At 42.1% G+C, this 17,352-nt stretch overlaps 1 protein-coding gene across 1 annotated transcript in view; it reads left to right on the top strand.

Annotated features, from left to right (window-relative positions):
- Positions 1–300: 300 nt before the first annotated feature.
- The window catches only part of MYLIP (myosin regulatory light chain interacting protein), a 102,181-nt gene continuing 85,129 nt past the window's right edge, over positions 301–17,352 (top strand). The window contains exons 1-2 of the mRNA XM_033934608.1: positions 301–601; positions 5,038–5,228. Of these exons, the coding sequence (XP_033790499.1) occupies positions 515–601; positions 5,038–5,228 (278 nt within the window). The 5' untranslated portion in view covers positions 301–514. The remainder of the gene's footprint in view (positions 602–5,037; positions 5,229–17,352) is intronic.

Genomic DNA, 17,352 nt, shown 5'->3' with positions numbered 1-17,352 from the left:
ACAACATGTTCTTAATCACTAATCCTCAAGCACAAGTTCATATTAAAGGTTCATAGAGACAGTGGGTTGAGGAATTCCCACGAAAATGTCTTGGCAAGGCTGCAATTTGCCTCTCTTCCTATTTACGGGAATTTACGTCACTGTTATACTCTGTTACAGGACCAATTCTGTTCTGTCCGTTCTGCAGCTTTGCCGTCAGGTGGCGCAACGCGGTAGCAACAAACGCACGCGCGCACACTCTCCACCCCCCTCCCCCTCCTTTTCTTCTTGATTGGCTGCGACTCTGCGGGGACCGACAGAAGCCTTGCGGTGGTTGGAGGAAGCGTCGAGGGCGGTGAAACAAGTGTAGTATTATATGCGCGAGACGGCAGGCCCCGGCTGAGAGGCGGTTTGAGCCGTTTTTGTTTATTTTTCCCTTTCGCTCTGTTTTTGGTTTGTTCGGCGGCGTTCTTTATTGTGAGTGTGTGTGTAATCCGCGCGCGTGCTCTGGGCGGTATACGAGACTGGCGCCGGGATGTTGTGCTACGTGACCAGGCCGGATTCTGTTCTTATGGAAGTGGAGGTGGATGCTAAGGCCAACGGCGAGGACTGCCTGAACCAGGTACAACTTTTAGAAGCATTGCCCCACTTCCTAAATAAAGAAAGCCACTGTTTCCCCCCCCCCCCCCCTTCGCCGGAGCAACCGCCGTTTCCTGCTTACCTGTGCCCGCCGCGCGCAGAGGAGATTGTGGGGATGTGCTAGCCTGTCATTTATTATCGCCTCATAGTTTAGCATCATGTCTGCTGCTTTAGTGTTTCCTTGTTTTATTTATTTATAATTTTTGTTTTGCCTTGTATTCTATTATGGGCTGCATTGCAGGGGGTGGTGGGGCTAACGAGGAACCAGCTGTTCACAAGGATGACACCAATGAAGAATGTAGAAACGACCCCTAAAATTCATATGTGTGGAGAGCCCTAGGCTGATGGGAGAGGTAGGGGAAGCCTGTGGGGTACCCTACCCCCTTTCCACCTTCCTTGTCTGCTGGAAGGTTTCCTCTTATCTTGCTGTTTCTATTGTGCTCCAAGGAGATACCTTGGTCTGAGCTGGATCTGAATGATGCAGTTGTAAGAAGACGGCTTTGTTCATTCACTTCTGAAAGTTAATTATGTACACTATTTACTCTGTACAAATTTTTTCCTCCCCAGCATTTGAGGTAAACTGACTGCTGCATTCTTTATATGCTATGGGGTACAGTGCCAGCCCTCCTCTAATTCTTGGACTGATTTGGCTCCTTAACCATCATTAACATGACCTCCCCTCCAAAAGGAACCCCCCCCCCCAACAACCGGAAGAACCTACCTGTACTATTTATCTAGCTTATCAGAAATGTGCTGAGGTGAGAGGAAGGAGCCCTGACCTTCACCCTGGCCAAGGGTGTCTGCTACTAACCCTAAGGATTAGCAGTAACTGTTTAGTTATGTGGCTGTGTGTAAACTTAGGGCCCAATTCACTAAATGCACCCATCGTGTCCCGACCAGTTTGCAATTGTTCCCCGACCCGATTCACTAACCTTGTGCCCGATCCATCTCCCACATGATCTGATCCATCCATGCAAATGAGGGGAAATTACCTGCATAAGTAGGAAGACATTGATTCACTAAACAAAAGAAGAAACACCTGCTTTCTGCCACCCTGAAATCCCAGAATCAAGGTTACAAAACAACCTTCAAAATAAAAAATAAAGCTGTACATTACTCCCCAATTCTGCAAAAAGCGCAGTGCAGTTCAAGCCCGTGGTTTTAACTCGTGGGTTAAAAGCGTGTTCTGTTCCATTAAATTGAAATGTCCACTCAAGTAAACAGCCACCCCTCCCCCTTTGTTTTGACCTCGCTTGTGCGGAGAGCAAGTGCATGCGTGGATCGCATCTACAGCCAACCAGGATGGTCTGCGCATGCGTCATGATCGCTCATTTGTGGGCATGCGTCCGATCAGATAATTTGCATGAGGACTCTGTAGTGAATCAGTCGCCCGGTAGAACTCGGCCACGAATCACCCAACAACGATCCAGACCAGTGAGTTTAGTGAATCTAGGCCTTAGACCAAGAGGATTCTGATAGGATTTTTTTTTTAATCTGCAAACTTGTCAATAGGGGACAGACACCTCAGAAGCTGCCTTATTTAAAAAAAAAAAAAAAAATAGGCTTTAACACTTTTTTGGTAAAGGTACAATAATAAGGTACACATATCCGATCCCTGAAAATGAGCTTCACTTGCAAATTGATATCTGTTCAATTTCCCATTTGTTCAACTGACAAGAAAAGACAGACAATAAAGCAAAACACAGTGTTGTTAACTGTGTTAGTATGTACAGAACTGGTATAAGGATGGTAGGTACCCTGGGCAAACCTTTTGTCTTGCATGGTTTCCCTCCCTCCCCTTAGATTTTGAAAATTAAACTGAACAATTATGACTTTCATACAAACATTCTATGAAAATGCAGATTAAAATATGTGCTGATCTTTGAATTTGTGTGGTTGTCAGGACTTTGTGTTGTGTATTGACCATAACTGCCCAAGAAGAAGCTGCCCTTAGGTGACTGTTTACTGTTGCCTTATGGTTGGGCCAACCATGAGTATAAACAGAATACTATTTTCCAAATAACTTTGAAGTTGACAATAAGGTGCTTACTTTCAGTTTGATGTCATTTAAATGTGTTGTATATCATCTGGGACTTAGTTTTCCATTGCTTCTATTGTATTTTGCATTCTTTGTTTAGGACATAAAGAATTCATAAGATACTGGGTTAGTCTCCTGGTTCATGAATACCTAGGCACTTAGAGACTGACTTTCATCTTCCCAAATGAACATGAGCAAGGCTTTCAGTGCTCAAATCTGTGACCTACCTCTGCACCTGTAAATGTACCTGTAAATATCCTGTTTAAAGATTCTGTAGAAAAGTCCTGAAAAGTTGTGGTGCTGTATCTTATTTTCTAGAAAAAGAACCTGGACATGTATGAAAGTAATACTCCTGGTGCAATTCGGCACAAAAAAAATTCAGAATTCTGTGCACAAAATTAGCAAACTGCAAGTTAATTTGTCAAAATTCAACCATTATTTTTGCAATTTATCCATATTCCATTTAAACTAAAATGTTTTTTCTTCTACCTTTTCTGGTCTGGATGTTTTATTTTTCCATCATGTTGGTTCCAGTTTCTTTTTTATGCTTTCCTTTCATCTGCTAATTCTCCTTCAAGTGGCTATCCATTTCTTTTCTCATGTCTTTTGTCTATTCCCTCACTGCACCTTCCTCTGACATATTATTCTTTTTTAGCTCTTTTCTTTATCTTTCTTACCCTTCTCTTTTTTTCACTTCTCGGCTACCTATCAAATTTTCATCTTCTCTCCCATTCCCCATCTCATTCCTTCCTCAGCCCTCCATTTCCGTTCATCTTCAACATATTTCTAACCTCTGTAATCTATCCTCTCGCCCATTTCCTTGCCACCTTCTCCTCCCCCTCAGGGTTCTACCATTTTCAGCGTCTTTCTTCATCCACCCTTATAGCCCAGCATCTGTTCCCTCTTCTTTCCTTCCTTACCCTGATATCTCCCTTTCTTTTCCCGCCTGCACTCTCCCCCATGGTCCAGCATTTCTCCCACTCTCTTACCTCACTCCCATTGCCAGGCATCTCTCCATCTCTCCATCACTCCATTCTGCTCTTGGCCTCAACATCTCCCACCTTCTCCACCTCATGTATATATATCCCTCCCTCTTATCCATCCCCATGTCCAATAACTCTCTCTCTTCCATGCACCATCTCTCCCTTCCTCCCCTCCATTATCATGTGCAACTGCATCCTCTCCCCCTTACCATGCATGTCTCCCTCTCTTCCCCCTATTCAGCATCTTTCATTCTTCACCCCTTCCCTCCCTTCTGTGCCACCAACTTTCCTCCCCCTAACCCCTTCCCTTCCCCATGTACCACCATCTTTCCATCCCTCACCTGTACTCTAAGGCTTGCTTCTTCAGGTCTCAGTATCTGCAATGATTCTCATGCGATGCCTGCCATTAACCCAGATGCCTCTCCTCTGCTTCAGAGAGACTTCTAGGTTAGTGGCAGGTAGCGTGGCGGAATGGCAGCCAATACCACAACTCGAAGAAGCTGACATCGAGATTCTTCATGGGAAAAGGAAATTCTGCATGACTGTAATTCTGTGGAAATTCTGCATTGCGCAGTCACACAGAATTCTGCTAGGAGTAACATAGAAACATAGAAACAGACGGCAGATAAGGGCCCACGGCCCATCTAGTCTGCCCACCTTAATGTCCCTCCCCTACCTTTGCCCTGTGAAGAGATCCCATGTGCCGATCCCATTTGGCCTTAAAATCAGGCACGCTGCTGGCCTCAATCACCTGTAGTGGAAGACTATTCCAGCGATCAACCACTCTTTCAGTGAAAAAGAATTTCCTGGTGTCACCTCGTAGTTTCCCGCCCCTGATTTTCAACGGATGCCCTCTTGTTGTCGTGGGACCCTTGAAAAAGAAGATATCTTCCTCCGCCTCGATGCGGCCCGTAAGATACTTGAACGTCTCGATCATGTCCCCCCTCTCTCTGTGCTCCTCGAGCGAGTATAGCTGTAATTTGTCAAGCCGTTTTTCGTATGGTAGTTAATTATTATAATTCTGTCACAGTGCTTTTGTGGAAGAAGCAAAGAGCACTTAAAAGGGGACCTATCAGTTTGGCAACTGAGCTAAAAAATTTATTTGCTTAAAAATTTGTGTATAAAATTTAAAAAGAAGTTTATGGTGTAATGTTCTGTCTATGGTCTTCAGCCTGGATATAGAATTTAGTTATATGTAAAGTGAGTATAGACTAAATCTTCAGAGCCTTTGTTTAAACTGCAATGGGTGCAATGGAGGTAACAAATCTTGCACTGATATAAAGTTAGTAAAAGGCATGATTTTTTAATGCTTGAGAGCTAGCTTTTCACATAAATAACTGAGTTAGCAGATATAGGTTCCTGAAAAGCAGTTGAGAATGACTTATCTGTTTGTTATAGGTCTGTAGGCGATTGGGGATCATAGAAGTTGATTACTTTGGGTTACAGTTCACTGGTAACAAAGGGGAGAGTTTATGGCTGAATCTGAGAAACAGAATCTCCCAGCAGATGGATGGCCTGGCCCCTTACAGACTGAAACTGCGAGTCAAGTACTTTGTGGAGCCACATCTTATTTTACAGGAGCAGACAAGGTAAGAGGTTAATTGTTCCTTGATCTGGGGTGGATTTTTGTTTGTTTGTTTGTTTAGCTTTCTACTTGCAAGCTGGCTTCTAATACTATCTTTTCTGAGTTTTGAGAAGAATCTGTCAGCTTTGTTCCTTTTTTGTATGCAAGAGGGCATGTAAAATGAATCATATGTTGGTGATAAGGAAATAAGTTTTTTTGTGTGCATTTTTTTTCCTGTTGAGTCAGTGTATGTCTGATAGTAACCCCATCCTAAGCAGTGTTACTAGAGGTCATTCAAAACTGCCTGTTCAGAAAGGCAGGAAACTGTTCCCTCCCACTTAAATTTGCTGAGTGCTTTTCAGCTGGTGCTAGATTACAGTATTTCTCATACAGTATGTCTAAGCTGGCGGGCAAAATGTTTTTCATTTTGCCTATAATTGATTAGCAAGTGAAACCTAATTTTGGGAGCAAAAACTGTTTTGAAATGAAAATGACCTGTTGGATCTGTGCATAAACTAATTTATACTTTGAAAGGATTGCTCTTAGTTTGTATTAATTTGTGAAGGTTTTTTCCCCATTATGTCTATGGGGAAAAGTCTTAGGCCTTCTTTTTATTAAGCCATGGTAGAGGTTTCTACCACGGCCTGGAGAACAAAATGCTCCGATGCTCATAAGAATTCTTTGAGCATCGGAGCAGCATCAGCATTTAGCGTTCCTGGCTGCAGTAAAAATCTCTACAGGAGTAGTAAAAAGTGTGTGTGTTTGTGAAGAGGGGGGGGGGACTTAGTAAATTAAGCTCTTTGATTAGTTTCTCATTTTTACACTAGGATTAGGTATTGGCACTCCTACATTTGGTGGTTTTAATGAATAAGTACAATCTGAATTGAAGCTGATTTCATTTTGGGTTTTAGTATGTGCCAGCCAAAAAATTCAGTTCATTTTGCAGTTTTTCCTAAAATGTTTCCTGTTTTGTTTTTTTAAGTATTTGGGTTAATTCCTTACATTCAACTTAATTTTTAAAAAAATCTTATATAGAACTATTTTTCATTAGCATGCATTCAGTTTGGGCACCTAAAATGCACATCTATAGAACAGACACAAGTATATTTTAGGTAAAGACATTTTTAAGAAAGTGTATGCTTAGGTTCTTGTGTGCAGAAGAGTAATCAAGTACAGTGTTAACTCTTGTTTGCATATTTCCGTTTTATTCAGTTTTTTATTTATTTATTCAATTTTCTATACTGTTCTTCCAGGAGAGCTCAGAACAGTTTACATTCAGGTACTCAAGCATTTTCTCCTGTCTGTCTTGGTGGGCTCACAATCTATCTAATGTACCTGGGGCAATGGGGGGGATTAAGTGACTTGCCCAGGGTCACAAGGAGCAGCATGAGTTTGAACCCACAACCCCAGGGTGCTGAGGCTGTAGCTTTAATCACTGCGCCACACTCTCCCACTCTTTTTTTTCTTTTTTTTTTTTTAATTAGATGTATTAAAAACACTTTATTCAGGGTTTCAGTCTTAATATCTCCTCCTGGTAGAGGTTGCGAGATCAAATCGCAGTGCTGCTCCTTGTGACTCTAGGCAAGTCACTTAATCCTCCAGTGCCCACTACTTTGAATGTCAGCTTTGAAATGCCAAAGCCACAAGAAGACGGTATACAAATCCCTATTCCCTTTCCCGTTTTCTCCTAACACAGGAAAACTTTGCCATTGGTTGTATTGCTTATGTTTTTAATTACTAGCACTAAAGCTTAACCTGCTTTTTTCATTTAATTTTTCAAAGCTAGGGTTCCCACATCAACTTGATTTGAAAGTTATGGTCTGTGGTTTGAATGAGAGTTCTTTGCTTTTGGCTTTCCATCATTTTAAACTTAAAATTCATGCCTAACTTGAATGTGGCATTGATTGACCTTGAATAGCAAATCCTTAACTGCTTGGTGCTCTTTAAACAGGATGATACAGATCTGGGGGCCTGGAGATGAGAAATTACATCTAGATTGAATTCATTTTAGTTAGCAAACTTCTGGGCATTTTTGCACACTTTCAAAACTACAGTAGAATCTATTAACTGGCACTCTCGCCCAGCCGGCAAAAAAATTGTCGGTGAAAAAAATTAAAATGTCCCTGAAGCACCAGTGGCAGCAGTCCTGAGCTGCAAACCACAACTCCCTCCCTCCCTTCCTTCCTTGCTTGAAGTCTGACACAATAAAACACAATTTTGTGGTTTTGGCAGCTTTCAGCTTTGTAGCAAGAGACTAATGCACGATTGTGTGTGTCAACCTAGCTTTAAATTTCCACAACTTTGTATGGCACAGCACAGGATATTTGAGGCTGCTGACACATGGTCTGTGTTGGGTTTTTAGTACATCCATTCATCTGTATTATGCTGCTTCATTTTTATATAGAGTTTTTAATAAAGTGATTTTATTTTAGACTCCTGCTCTCATCCTGGTTATTTGTGGCTTTTCCACTCCTTGCATTTTTGATTTGACTTTTGTGGTTTGCCACCCCTTTTGGTTTTTCTGGCATTTTTTATGACAAGCATGAGTTTAAAAAATCATTTAATGAGATTATATTTTGGAGTGAAACTTATATAATATTTTCACTGATCTCAAAATGACAGAACAAGTGTATTTGAATGACATCAAATGATAAAGATTCTCTCCAAAAATTTCATAAACCTCCCAAAAGAATAAGAAAGCAATATGTTCTAAATATTCATGTATTTCATCTTTCTCTCTTGCCTGTATAAATTCTCAGAAAATAGCCTAAAGGTGGATCTTATACCATCATTATTCATGACAACATTTCCTGTTTATCAATCACCTTTAACACTTGAGACTTCTGGGTTACTGCTTTTGATTTATGAGGTAACAATCTTTCTGATTTGTCCCCACATACAAAATAATTTGTTTCACGCTCGAGAGAATGATCAATCTTTTTAGCTTCCATTGCCAGAAACTAGTCTCTTTATTTCCAGTTCCTGGAGTACTGTGGGAGATAGGATTGCATTATGCTTTTGTTCCAAGTCAAAAATTTATCACTACAGTTTATCCACTTTAGCCTTCCTTTTTTATAGGACATTCATGAAATTCTTCTCCCTCTTACTACTGCTTTTAAATTATCCCATACTACATCTATTTACTCATTAGCAGCTTATTACAAATATTTGGTGATATCTTTCCTTATTTTATTGTACGTTCCCTTGTCCTCTAACAAGCTTATCATTCATTTTCTCTCTTGCAGCCATATTGGGGCATGGTCTGATTTTGTTTGAGTATTTAGAAAATGGAGACATCTTTTAGAATCATCATATCTTAGAACAAATGCTAACCAAATTGATATTCTTCATGAACCCCCAGAGCTTCTTACCATGTATTTTTGTTTTTGATTACTCCTCTAAAGTTGCCCAAAGAAGGGGACAGGATGGTATTAAAATCTTTCTCAACCACCAAGGGGTATCTTGCTTCAGCTTCCTAAACTCTCTTAAAAAAACAAAACAAAAATCTTGGGTTCATATTAAGGGCATAAATGCATACCAGTGGTAACTCTGTATCAAAATCACTAACAATTGCCCACCCCTAGTTCAGTTGTGTTTTTTGACATAAGTTTTTTTTTTTTAAGGTTCAACACAGCTGACAGACTAATTGATATATTCTGTTTTGACAAATTTTCATGCTTCTTCTATAAATGAGGTATCGGCAGATAACATTTTATCTTCCCTAAATTACATTGGGGTCCTCTTTCTAAAGTACGCCAAGCTCTAAGATGGGCATAATGTACTGAAAAAACATACCACAGAATGTAATAAAGTACTTGTGGTAGTACTTATAGCTCTATTTATTTTTTGTAGAGGGCATGTTGTCAGTGAGAATGAACATTATCCAGCTAGCATGCTTATATTGCTACGCACTGGTTAATATGGAAGCACTTAGGCCCTGATTCTATAAAAAGCACCTACTGTTAGGCATCTGCACTGATGTAGGCACATTACTTAATTTTTTAATTGGTTCAATCGATGCTGTTAATTGAACAGGGTCATTAAAAAAAAATTTTTAATGTAATTTTTGGGTAGTGCCTTTATCTGTAGGCACCATGTAGGCATCTATGTAGAGGTACCTATCAACGCCTACCCACAAAGTAGACATAGTTAGGGATGGAGTTTGGGCATGAATTGCCTTAGGCACTAGTAGGCATTGGTTAGGTGCCAATAAATTAGACTAAGAAAACCTGGCCTAATATACTGGTGCCGAACATTGGGCTCCTTTTACAAAGCTGTGGTAGGGGTTTCTACGAGCTGGCGAGGTAAAAGTTCCAACACTATGAGTGTCAGAGCATTTACCTTGCTAGCCCGCGGTAGAAATCTCTACCACAGTTTAAAAAAAAAAAAAAAAATCCAGTGATTATGATGCCTACTGGTGCCCAAGTAAAGTGCCATACTAGGTGCCCAGCGCCTAGCAGTTGATTGACAACTGTGTCAAATGGCACCTAGCTGTTAGATAGCATTTATAAAATCAGGCCCTTAGTGCCTCCTAAATAGGAGGCAGTTGATAAGAGATGCTAAGTCCTGTATTAATTACACAGGTGAACAAAACAAAAAAAAATTATTGGTGCCTTGGGTTTTTGACCTGTTCCTGGGGTTATTTGAGATGCTGATTCAGAAAATTGCCTTGGATAGACTGCATCAGCTCTAGTTTCTTAGATATGGTTATGGGATAGTAGATATGCCTTTGGGATGATAGAGCCAAACATGAACATTGGGTAAAAAAAGATTAGCCTCCGAGGGAATATATGGTGGTTGTAGGACAAAATGTAATCAATGAAACTTTGGTAGTACAAAATACAATCATTCTGCCACCACTACATATAAAAGGCTAGGCCTGATGAAACAATTTGTAAAGGCTTTGAATAAAGACGGTTTGTGCATTGAATATATAGCACAAATGTTACCTGTTACTACTATTTATTATTTCTAAAGCACTGAAAGGCGTATGCAGCGCTGTGCATTTTAACATACAATAGACAGTCCCTACTCAGAAGAGCTTACAATCTAATTTAGAGAGGACATTTCGGGGTTGGGGAGATTATGGTAGAATAAATGATACAGTGGGTATAGGTATCTGACAGCAGTGAGTGGGAGTTAGGAGTTGAAAACAGATTTTAAAAAGTGTGCTGTTAGTTTGGATTTGAACTGAAGACAGGAATTTTTGATAGTCCACAGATCAGGCAACTTGTAAATGGCCCACATTTTATAGCATCAATTAGCACAATGAATGAAATCAAATCATGTGTTCTTGTTGTGAAAAACTTTCTTGGCAACAAGAAGGCAGACAACTACACACAATTGGTAGAGGATATTCTCTTTCATTTCAACAGGTTTGGCTGTAACATGAGTGTTAGTCTGCACAATCACTTAGATCGCTTTCCAGAGAACCTTGGTTACTTAAGCGAAGAGCAAGGTGAAAGATTTCACCAAGACATAAAAACAATGGAAGCCAGATACCAAAGAAGATGGGATATACACATGATGGGAGACTATTGCTGAAATCTGTGGCAGATCCCACTCTCGGAAGTCTTACAAAAGGATCTTCATATGTGTCAAATGACTGGAAAGTTTGTAGCATAAATTTGTGCTTTTGGTATGAAATAAGTAGATTTTCATGTTGTGCTTTTTTTTTCTTTTGATTTTTAATATGTTTCCTTCATGCTTAAAAGATATTAATTTAAACACTACATTAAAATATTCTGATTTTTTAATGGACGAGCAGAGTGAAGAGTGGTATATGGCACATGTTCTATATCGAAACCTAGAGCTGATAATAAATAATAATAACTTTATTTTGTATACCGCCATACCCAGAGTTCTAGGCGGTTCACAGCAATTAATTAAGATTACAAACGATGAGATCATTAGAATTAACATTTTAGGAATGTAGAGGTCGTTGAAGTTGATAGGAATATACAAGAATGTACAGGAATATACAAGAATGTACAATAGGAATGTAATATTTTATTTTCAGGAATATACCGGTCATTGAAGTTAAAAGGTTTGGTGGGTACGATAAGGGGGAAGGTGGAGGTTCACGTGTATTGATGGGAGTTGAAGAGGTGTGAGGGTGTATTGAGGGTTCTGTCCTTGGAATAGGTGAGTTTTGAGTTTTTTTCTGAAGTCAAGGTAGGTGGGGGCATCGAGTACAATTTGGACTAGCCATGAGTTTAGTTTAGCTGCCTGGAAGGAGAAGATTTTGTCAAGGAACCTTTTGAGACGATATAATTTTAGGGAGGGGAAGGCGAACAGATGAATTCTGCGAGAGTTCTTATTGTTGTGATTTAGCTTGAGGTGGGGGTTGAGGTAGCTTGGGGATAGGCCAAATACAATTTTGTAGCAGATGCATGCGAACTTGAATATGACTCTGGATTCAAATGGCAGCCAGTGCAATTTATGGTAGAAAGGGGTAATGTGTTCCCTTTTGTTTAAGCCAAATATAAGGTGGACGGCGGTGTTCTGAATCAGTTTTAGTCTCCTGGTGGTTTTCTTCATGGAGCCTAGATAAATGATGTTGCAGTAATCCAGGATGCTGAGAATGGAGGATTGTACTAACAGGCAGAATGAGTTGTCATCGAAGTATTTTTTTTATGGTGCGGAGTTTCCAGAGCACCGAGAAGCTTTTCCTGACGGTAAGATCAGTGTGTTTCTCAAGGGATAGGTGTTTGTCCAAGGTGACTCCCAGTATTTTTAGGGGTTTGTTCTAGGGGGAAGTCCGATCCATTCACTTGAATTGAGGTATCTTTGATTTTGTCGTTGGGGGTGGCCAGGAAGAATTTAGTTTTGTCAGTTTAGTTTTAATTTATAGGATAACATCCAGAGTTCTATCTGCCTGAGTAAGTGTGATATAGAGTTAAGCAGCTCTAGAGTGAAACTGGATAGCGGGATGACTATTGTGATGTCATCTGCATAAATGAAGAATTTGAGCTTGAAGCTTTGCAGGAGGTTTGCCAGGGAGACAAGATAGACGTTGAACAGGGTGGGGGATAGGGGTGAGCCCTGTGGAACCCCACAGGAATTGTCCCAGCTGTGGGAGAAAGAGTCGTTCTTGATCACCCTGTAAGATCTATTTCTTAGGAACCCGTGGAACCAGTTGAGAACCTGTCCAGAGATGCTGATGTGTGCAAGGCAGTCTAGGAGAATAGTGTGGTCGATTAGGTCGAAAGCACTGCTTAGGTCAAGTTGCAAGATTAGGGCACTGGAACCCTGGCTGAAGAGTGAGTGCAGGTGATCGAGTAGAGAGGCTATGATGGTTTCAGTGCTATGGCCAGAACGAAAGCCCGATTGGTTGTCGTGTAAGATGTCGAATTTGTCCAGATATGTGGTGAGTTCGGCATTTACCGCCCCTTCTGTTATTTTGGTGACTAGCGGGATACTGGCGAAAGGTCTGTAATTAGACGGGATGTTGGGTGGTTCTTTTGTGTTTTTTATAATTGGAGTTATCAAGATGTGGCCTGGGAAATTTCCTGCGGATAGTAAAGAGTTGACCCATGCCAACATATTGGCTTTGAAGTGGATTGGGGTGTATTTCATGACATTTGTGGGGCAGGTGTCCAGTCTGCAGTAGGAGTTATTATATTTGTTGTAGTATTTATTTAAGGATTGCCAGTCTATGGTTGTGAAATGGTTCCAACTTAGGTCAGTTCTGGACCCTAGGTCAGAATTGGATATGTTTGTGTCTTGGAGGATTGTAAAGTACCCGTGAAGATTGGCAGGGGCAGTTATTGATGATCTTAATTTTTGTATCTTGGAATTGAAGAAATCTGCTAGGGTGTTTGCTGTTAATGTGGATTCCTCCTGGATGTCAGTGAGAGTCTCGAGGTTGTAGAGGTCGTTTACCAGGTTGAAGAGGTTTCTGCTGTTAATTGTAACTTCCCTAGCAACAGCAGCAGATGAATCCAGAGACCAATGGGATAGCACACATCTACCAGCAGGCGGAGATAGAGAAACTGATTAACAGGTGGTCCTATTGGTTGGCACTCCTCCTGTATCTCCAGATTTCTCTATCTCCCAGCAGGAAATGGTCGCTATTCAACTAGCTCCTGAATTCTGGCTTTGACTGGAACTTTATTTTCTCCTGTTGAAGTTTCTCTTCAGTGAGACTGCCATTCTGTTTCTCCTGTTGAGGTTTCTCTTCAGTGAGCTGGCAATGCTATTTCTCCTGTTGAGATTTTCTCTTCAGTGAGACAGGGGTGTCCGGCTGAACGGTGCCGGCTTTAGGGGTTACACCTGGGCCCCTCCAGGTCCCTGCCTGACCCTCCCTCCATTGCTAGAGGGTCTGACTGGGTCTCAATTTTTTTCTTCTTTCCCTTCTCTGTTTAAAAAAAAAAAGAGAGTTGCTACATTCTGCCTTGCTTTTGCTGCACTACTAGCTCTAACTGGCTTCAACCGGCCCTAACAACAAGCTTGCGAGTATGTCTCTGTTTTTTAATGTGGGTTAAACTTCAGGTTCTGTTTGGGAGTCTTAGTAATGTGGGTTCGGTCAACGTATGTTTAAGGAATGGATATTTTATTGAGGCTAAGTTTTATGACTAGAAATCCGTGGAGGGAGCCGGGACTTCCCGCCCTTTGCATGCACACGCTTGATTTCCATGTTGGTTACAGCACAGCAGTAGTGGTGCGATTTCATGCTCGCACTTGTTCTCCTTGTTGGGTTTCAGTGCAGCAGTGGTAGTCCTGTTTATTCTGAGGCTCTCTTTCATTGGTGTTTGTCACGGCCATGTGCAGCTGATTGTGCAGGTGCCGGTTTATAGCAGCGCGCATGAGATGGGACATGTTTTTTCCGGCGCTGTGGGCCATTCTTCTGGTTATTCCCCGAGTCTGATTTTCTTTCTATGCAAGCCGCGGCAAGGTAAATTTTGCGGGGCTTGAATCTGACTATGTTTCTAGGAGCGTTGATGCAGCGGCCACGTGTCGGCGAGAATCAGGCGTGCGCTTGGGTCGCCGGCGATGGTGGGAGAGCTGCAGCGTTCCGGTACTTTGTTTCCAGCTGACTTTGGTCAGGTTATGCCAGGGCTTCTCTCCTTTCCGGTTCAGACAAGTTGTATGTGTTTCACCAGCTTTGGGACAAGCTTGGGCAGATTTATATGTCTATGTCTGTGTTCTGCTGTACTCCCTTGAAGGAAGCTGCTTGTTTAATCGGACTCTGGGGATAGCACTCAAGGGGTTTACCAGAGAGACCTGTGTTAGGTCACCCAGTCTCGGTTTGTCTCCAGACTGGGGCGACATATGGCAACTCACGGCATGGTGAGATCAGCAGTAAGATAGTGCCCTGTATTTCACACAGATATCTCATTGTCTCTATTGGGGTCCCTGCAGATTGAGCCTTTGTCTGTTGGTAACTGTCCTTATTTGGGCCTCTGTGCTGAGCTGCATGTGTCTAGTAGCGGCACAGGATATATATGCCTAAAGGTAGTACAAACAGTTTCCAAGTTTGGGCTGTCTCTATGGGCATAATGACACTGCGCATCTTCCTGCGGCCAGGACTTTCTTTCTTTATTTCTGAGGGGGCCTGGACTTCAGATTTCCATGCTTATCATGCTGGTTTCTCCTGTTGTCATTTTCTCATGGCACATGCTAGACGGGCCTCCGACCAGACTGGAAGGGCTGTACAGCTCCTTTTAAACAGGAGCCAGTTACCTATTCTATCAAACCCGGGGAGGATCACGCGCTATGTGGCTGTTAGCCTCATCCCTGAAGCTCTCATTAGCGATGTGAGCTTTGTCTGATACCTGTAAGGATGCTGTTGTTTTCCATGGGGCGGTAGAAGCAGCATCTTGATTGAGTCTAGTACGTATTCACTTTAAAGGACATACGTATTTCGCGTATGTTGCATGGAGTTAGTACTGTTTTCATGGTTCCAGTATATTCCTCTTTACATTGTGAAACTTGATTTTTCCTAGGAGAATCTTCTTGCAGATCCTACAGTTCTCATCCTGCCATTCCCTGACCTTCTGCACTTCATTCTGAGGGGATCTTGACTTCTTCCAATGACTCTTCAAGCTTTCTCATGAGGGAGAAGACGCTATAATATCAGGTCAGGGAGCTGTGAAGATTTTTCAGGATGCTTGCAATTTTGCATCCTCCTCAGGTTTCCAGTTCGTTCTTGGAGTCTCTATGTTTTGTGTTTCCGTTTTCAGTGTTACTGGTTCTCAGGGCAGTTCTTCTAGTTCTTTGGGAACTAAGGGACGTTTTTCCACTTACTGCTGGGTGCCCAAGAGGGGGCATTGGGCTGGCTGGATCCCATTCTGCTGAATTAGTTTCTCAGGGTTACACATTTCTGCAGAAAAACTGGGAGAATATTTACATTTTCCCTATGGCCTCCGAATCGGCACTAGGTTTGCTTGCCTCTCTTTTTGGCACATGCCATTTCACCTACCCAAGGCTTCAAGAGCATTTTAGAAAATGTGGGCAGTGGTTCCGTTTTGGCGCTACCAGGTGATTCACCTAATTTCTTCTTGACTGACTGCTTGATTCGGACGTCTTCCAGTCGGGCCATTTGACTGACACGAAAAGGGTGGTTTCTTTTCCTCAGTTCTTTGGACGTGAATCTTCGAATTTGCACAGCGCTCTTTTCTCCTGTGCTATTTAAAGGTATATTGGGGAGATGTTTTTATTCATATAGGAGAGAAATGTGTTTCTTCCCAGAGACTAGGGCGATGGGTTACAGTCTCAGGTTTGCATTATTCTTTGGTCACCATGACCCAGAGTATGGGATTCTGTACAGGTTATAGGATCCATGTTGCTGACTCCACTGGGAATTTCGGCTTGCTTTCCCATTATAACGCTACAGCAGTCGCTTTTGTTCCGGTGGTTCCCGGTATCTCAGGGCTCCAATTATTTGGTAGGCTCCTCATGCATCGCTCTGTATGATTTGGTGGCTCAGCGAGATTTCTCTTTTCAAAGGCATACCTCAGTCTTTGCTGGATTAGCTCAAGGCCACCAAACATGCCGGGCTGTTGGGTTGGGGGGCTTGGTACCTTCCATCCTCAGCTCCAGGAGTCTGGTCTTAAGAGGCGACTCAGTACTTATTCATTCTTCTACTCTTGAGCATGGTCAGGCTACCTTACTGGAGCTTCAGACCATTCTTCCAGAATGCCGCTGAGGGTCCTTTCAGTCAGTATTATGATGTGGGTATTTCTCTACAGCTTGGGCAGTAGGTGATGTACTCAGTTGCCAGGTACAGTTGTTGTTCTACTTCAATGGGTGGACCCTCATCTTCCTCTTCTGTTGGCAGATCATTTTAAGGGTCAGGAAAAGAGTTTGGATAGACTTTCTCTCCGTGAAATTTGAGCATGGCCCATTTATTGTATGTTACAGTGTACAGCATTGTGTACGCTCTAGAAAGTGTAAACGTTAGTAATAGTGAAATCTTCTACATCCTGGATATTGGGAATTTTGGCTCAGGCGTTCCAGCTCTTTTTATGGACGTGAGATCTCCTGGAACTAGACCTCATTGCCTCGTCTCACAATTCAATGCTTCCTAGCTTCTTCGGCGGGCACAGGTAGTGGGAGTTAGAGGGGGTAACAGCGTGGCTTCTTTCTCACCTCTGGTTTCTCTTTTTCAGTGTTTTCCCCTGGCTGATGATGGCTTGGATTTGCCATCTCAAGCTCGCTTTCCGGGCACAGTATTTGTAGAATCTCTGGCTTGGCTGCGCCATCCTTGCTATGTGGATCTGATGAGTCTTTCAACAGTCGGACTAAGAAGTTTTCTTGTATCTCCGGATTTGCTCACCTAGGGTCCGATCAACATGGATATTCGTACTACTTTGGTATTACGACCTAGCTTTTGAGAAGTCATGACTGAAGTGTAAGGGTTATGCGAAGCAGGTCGTTTCTTCTCTTATCCAGGCGCTACAGACATCTTCACCTGTGGCTTCTGCTTCCTTTTGGAGGTTTTTCCTTTCTTGGATATTTCTCAACATTTGCACCCTTCCAGAGTTCCTTTTTGGCACAGGTGTATTGCCGAGGGCTTAGTGTTCAATTCCCTTCAGCTTCAAGTGCCATTCTTAGCTTGTTACAAGGGCTAGGTCAGGGGTGTCCAATGTCGGTCCTCGAGGGCCGCAGTCCAGTCGGATTTTCAGGATTTCCCCAATGAATATGCA

The sequence above is a fragment of the Geotrypetes seraphini genome, chromosome 2, assembly GCF_902459505.1.
Source record: "Geotrypetes seraphini chromosome 2, aGeoSer1.1, whole genome shotgun sequence".
Lineage (NCBI taxonomy): Eukaryota > Metazoa > Chordata > Amphibia > Gymnophiona > Dermophiidae > Geotrypetes > Geotrypetes seraphini.
Note: the sequence above shows the minus strand (reverse complement) of the source record. Positions and strands in the feature narration are given on the sequence as shown.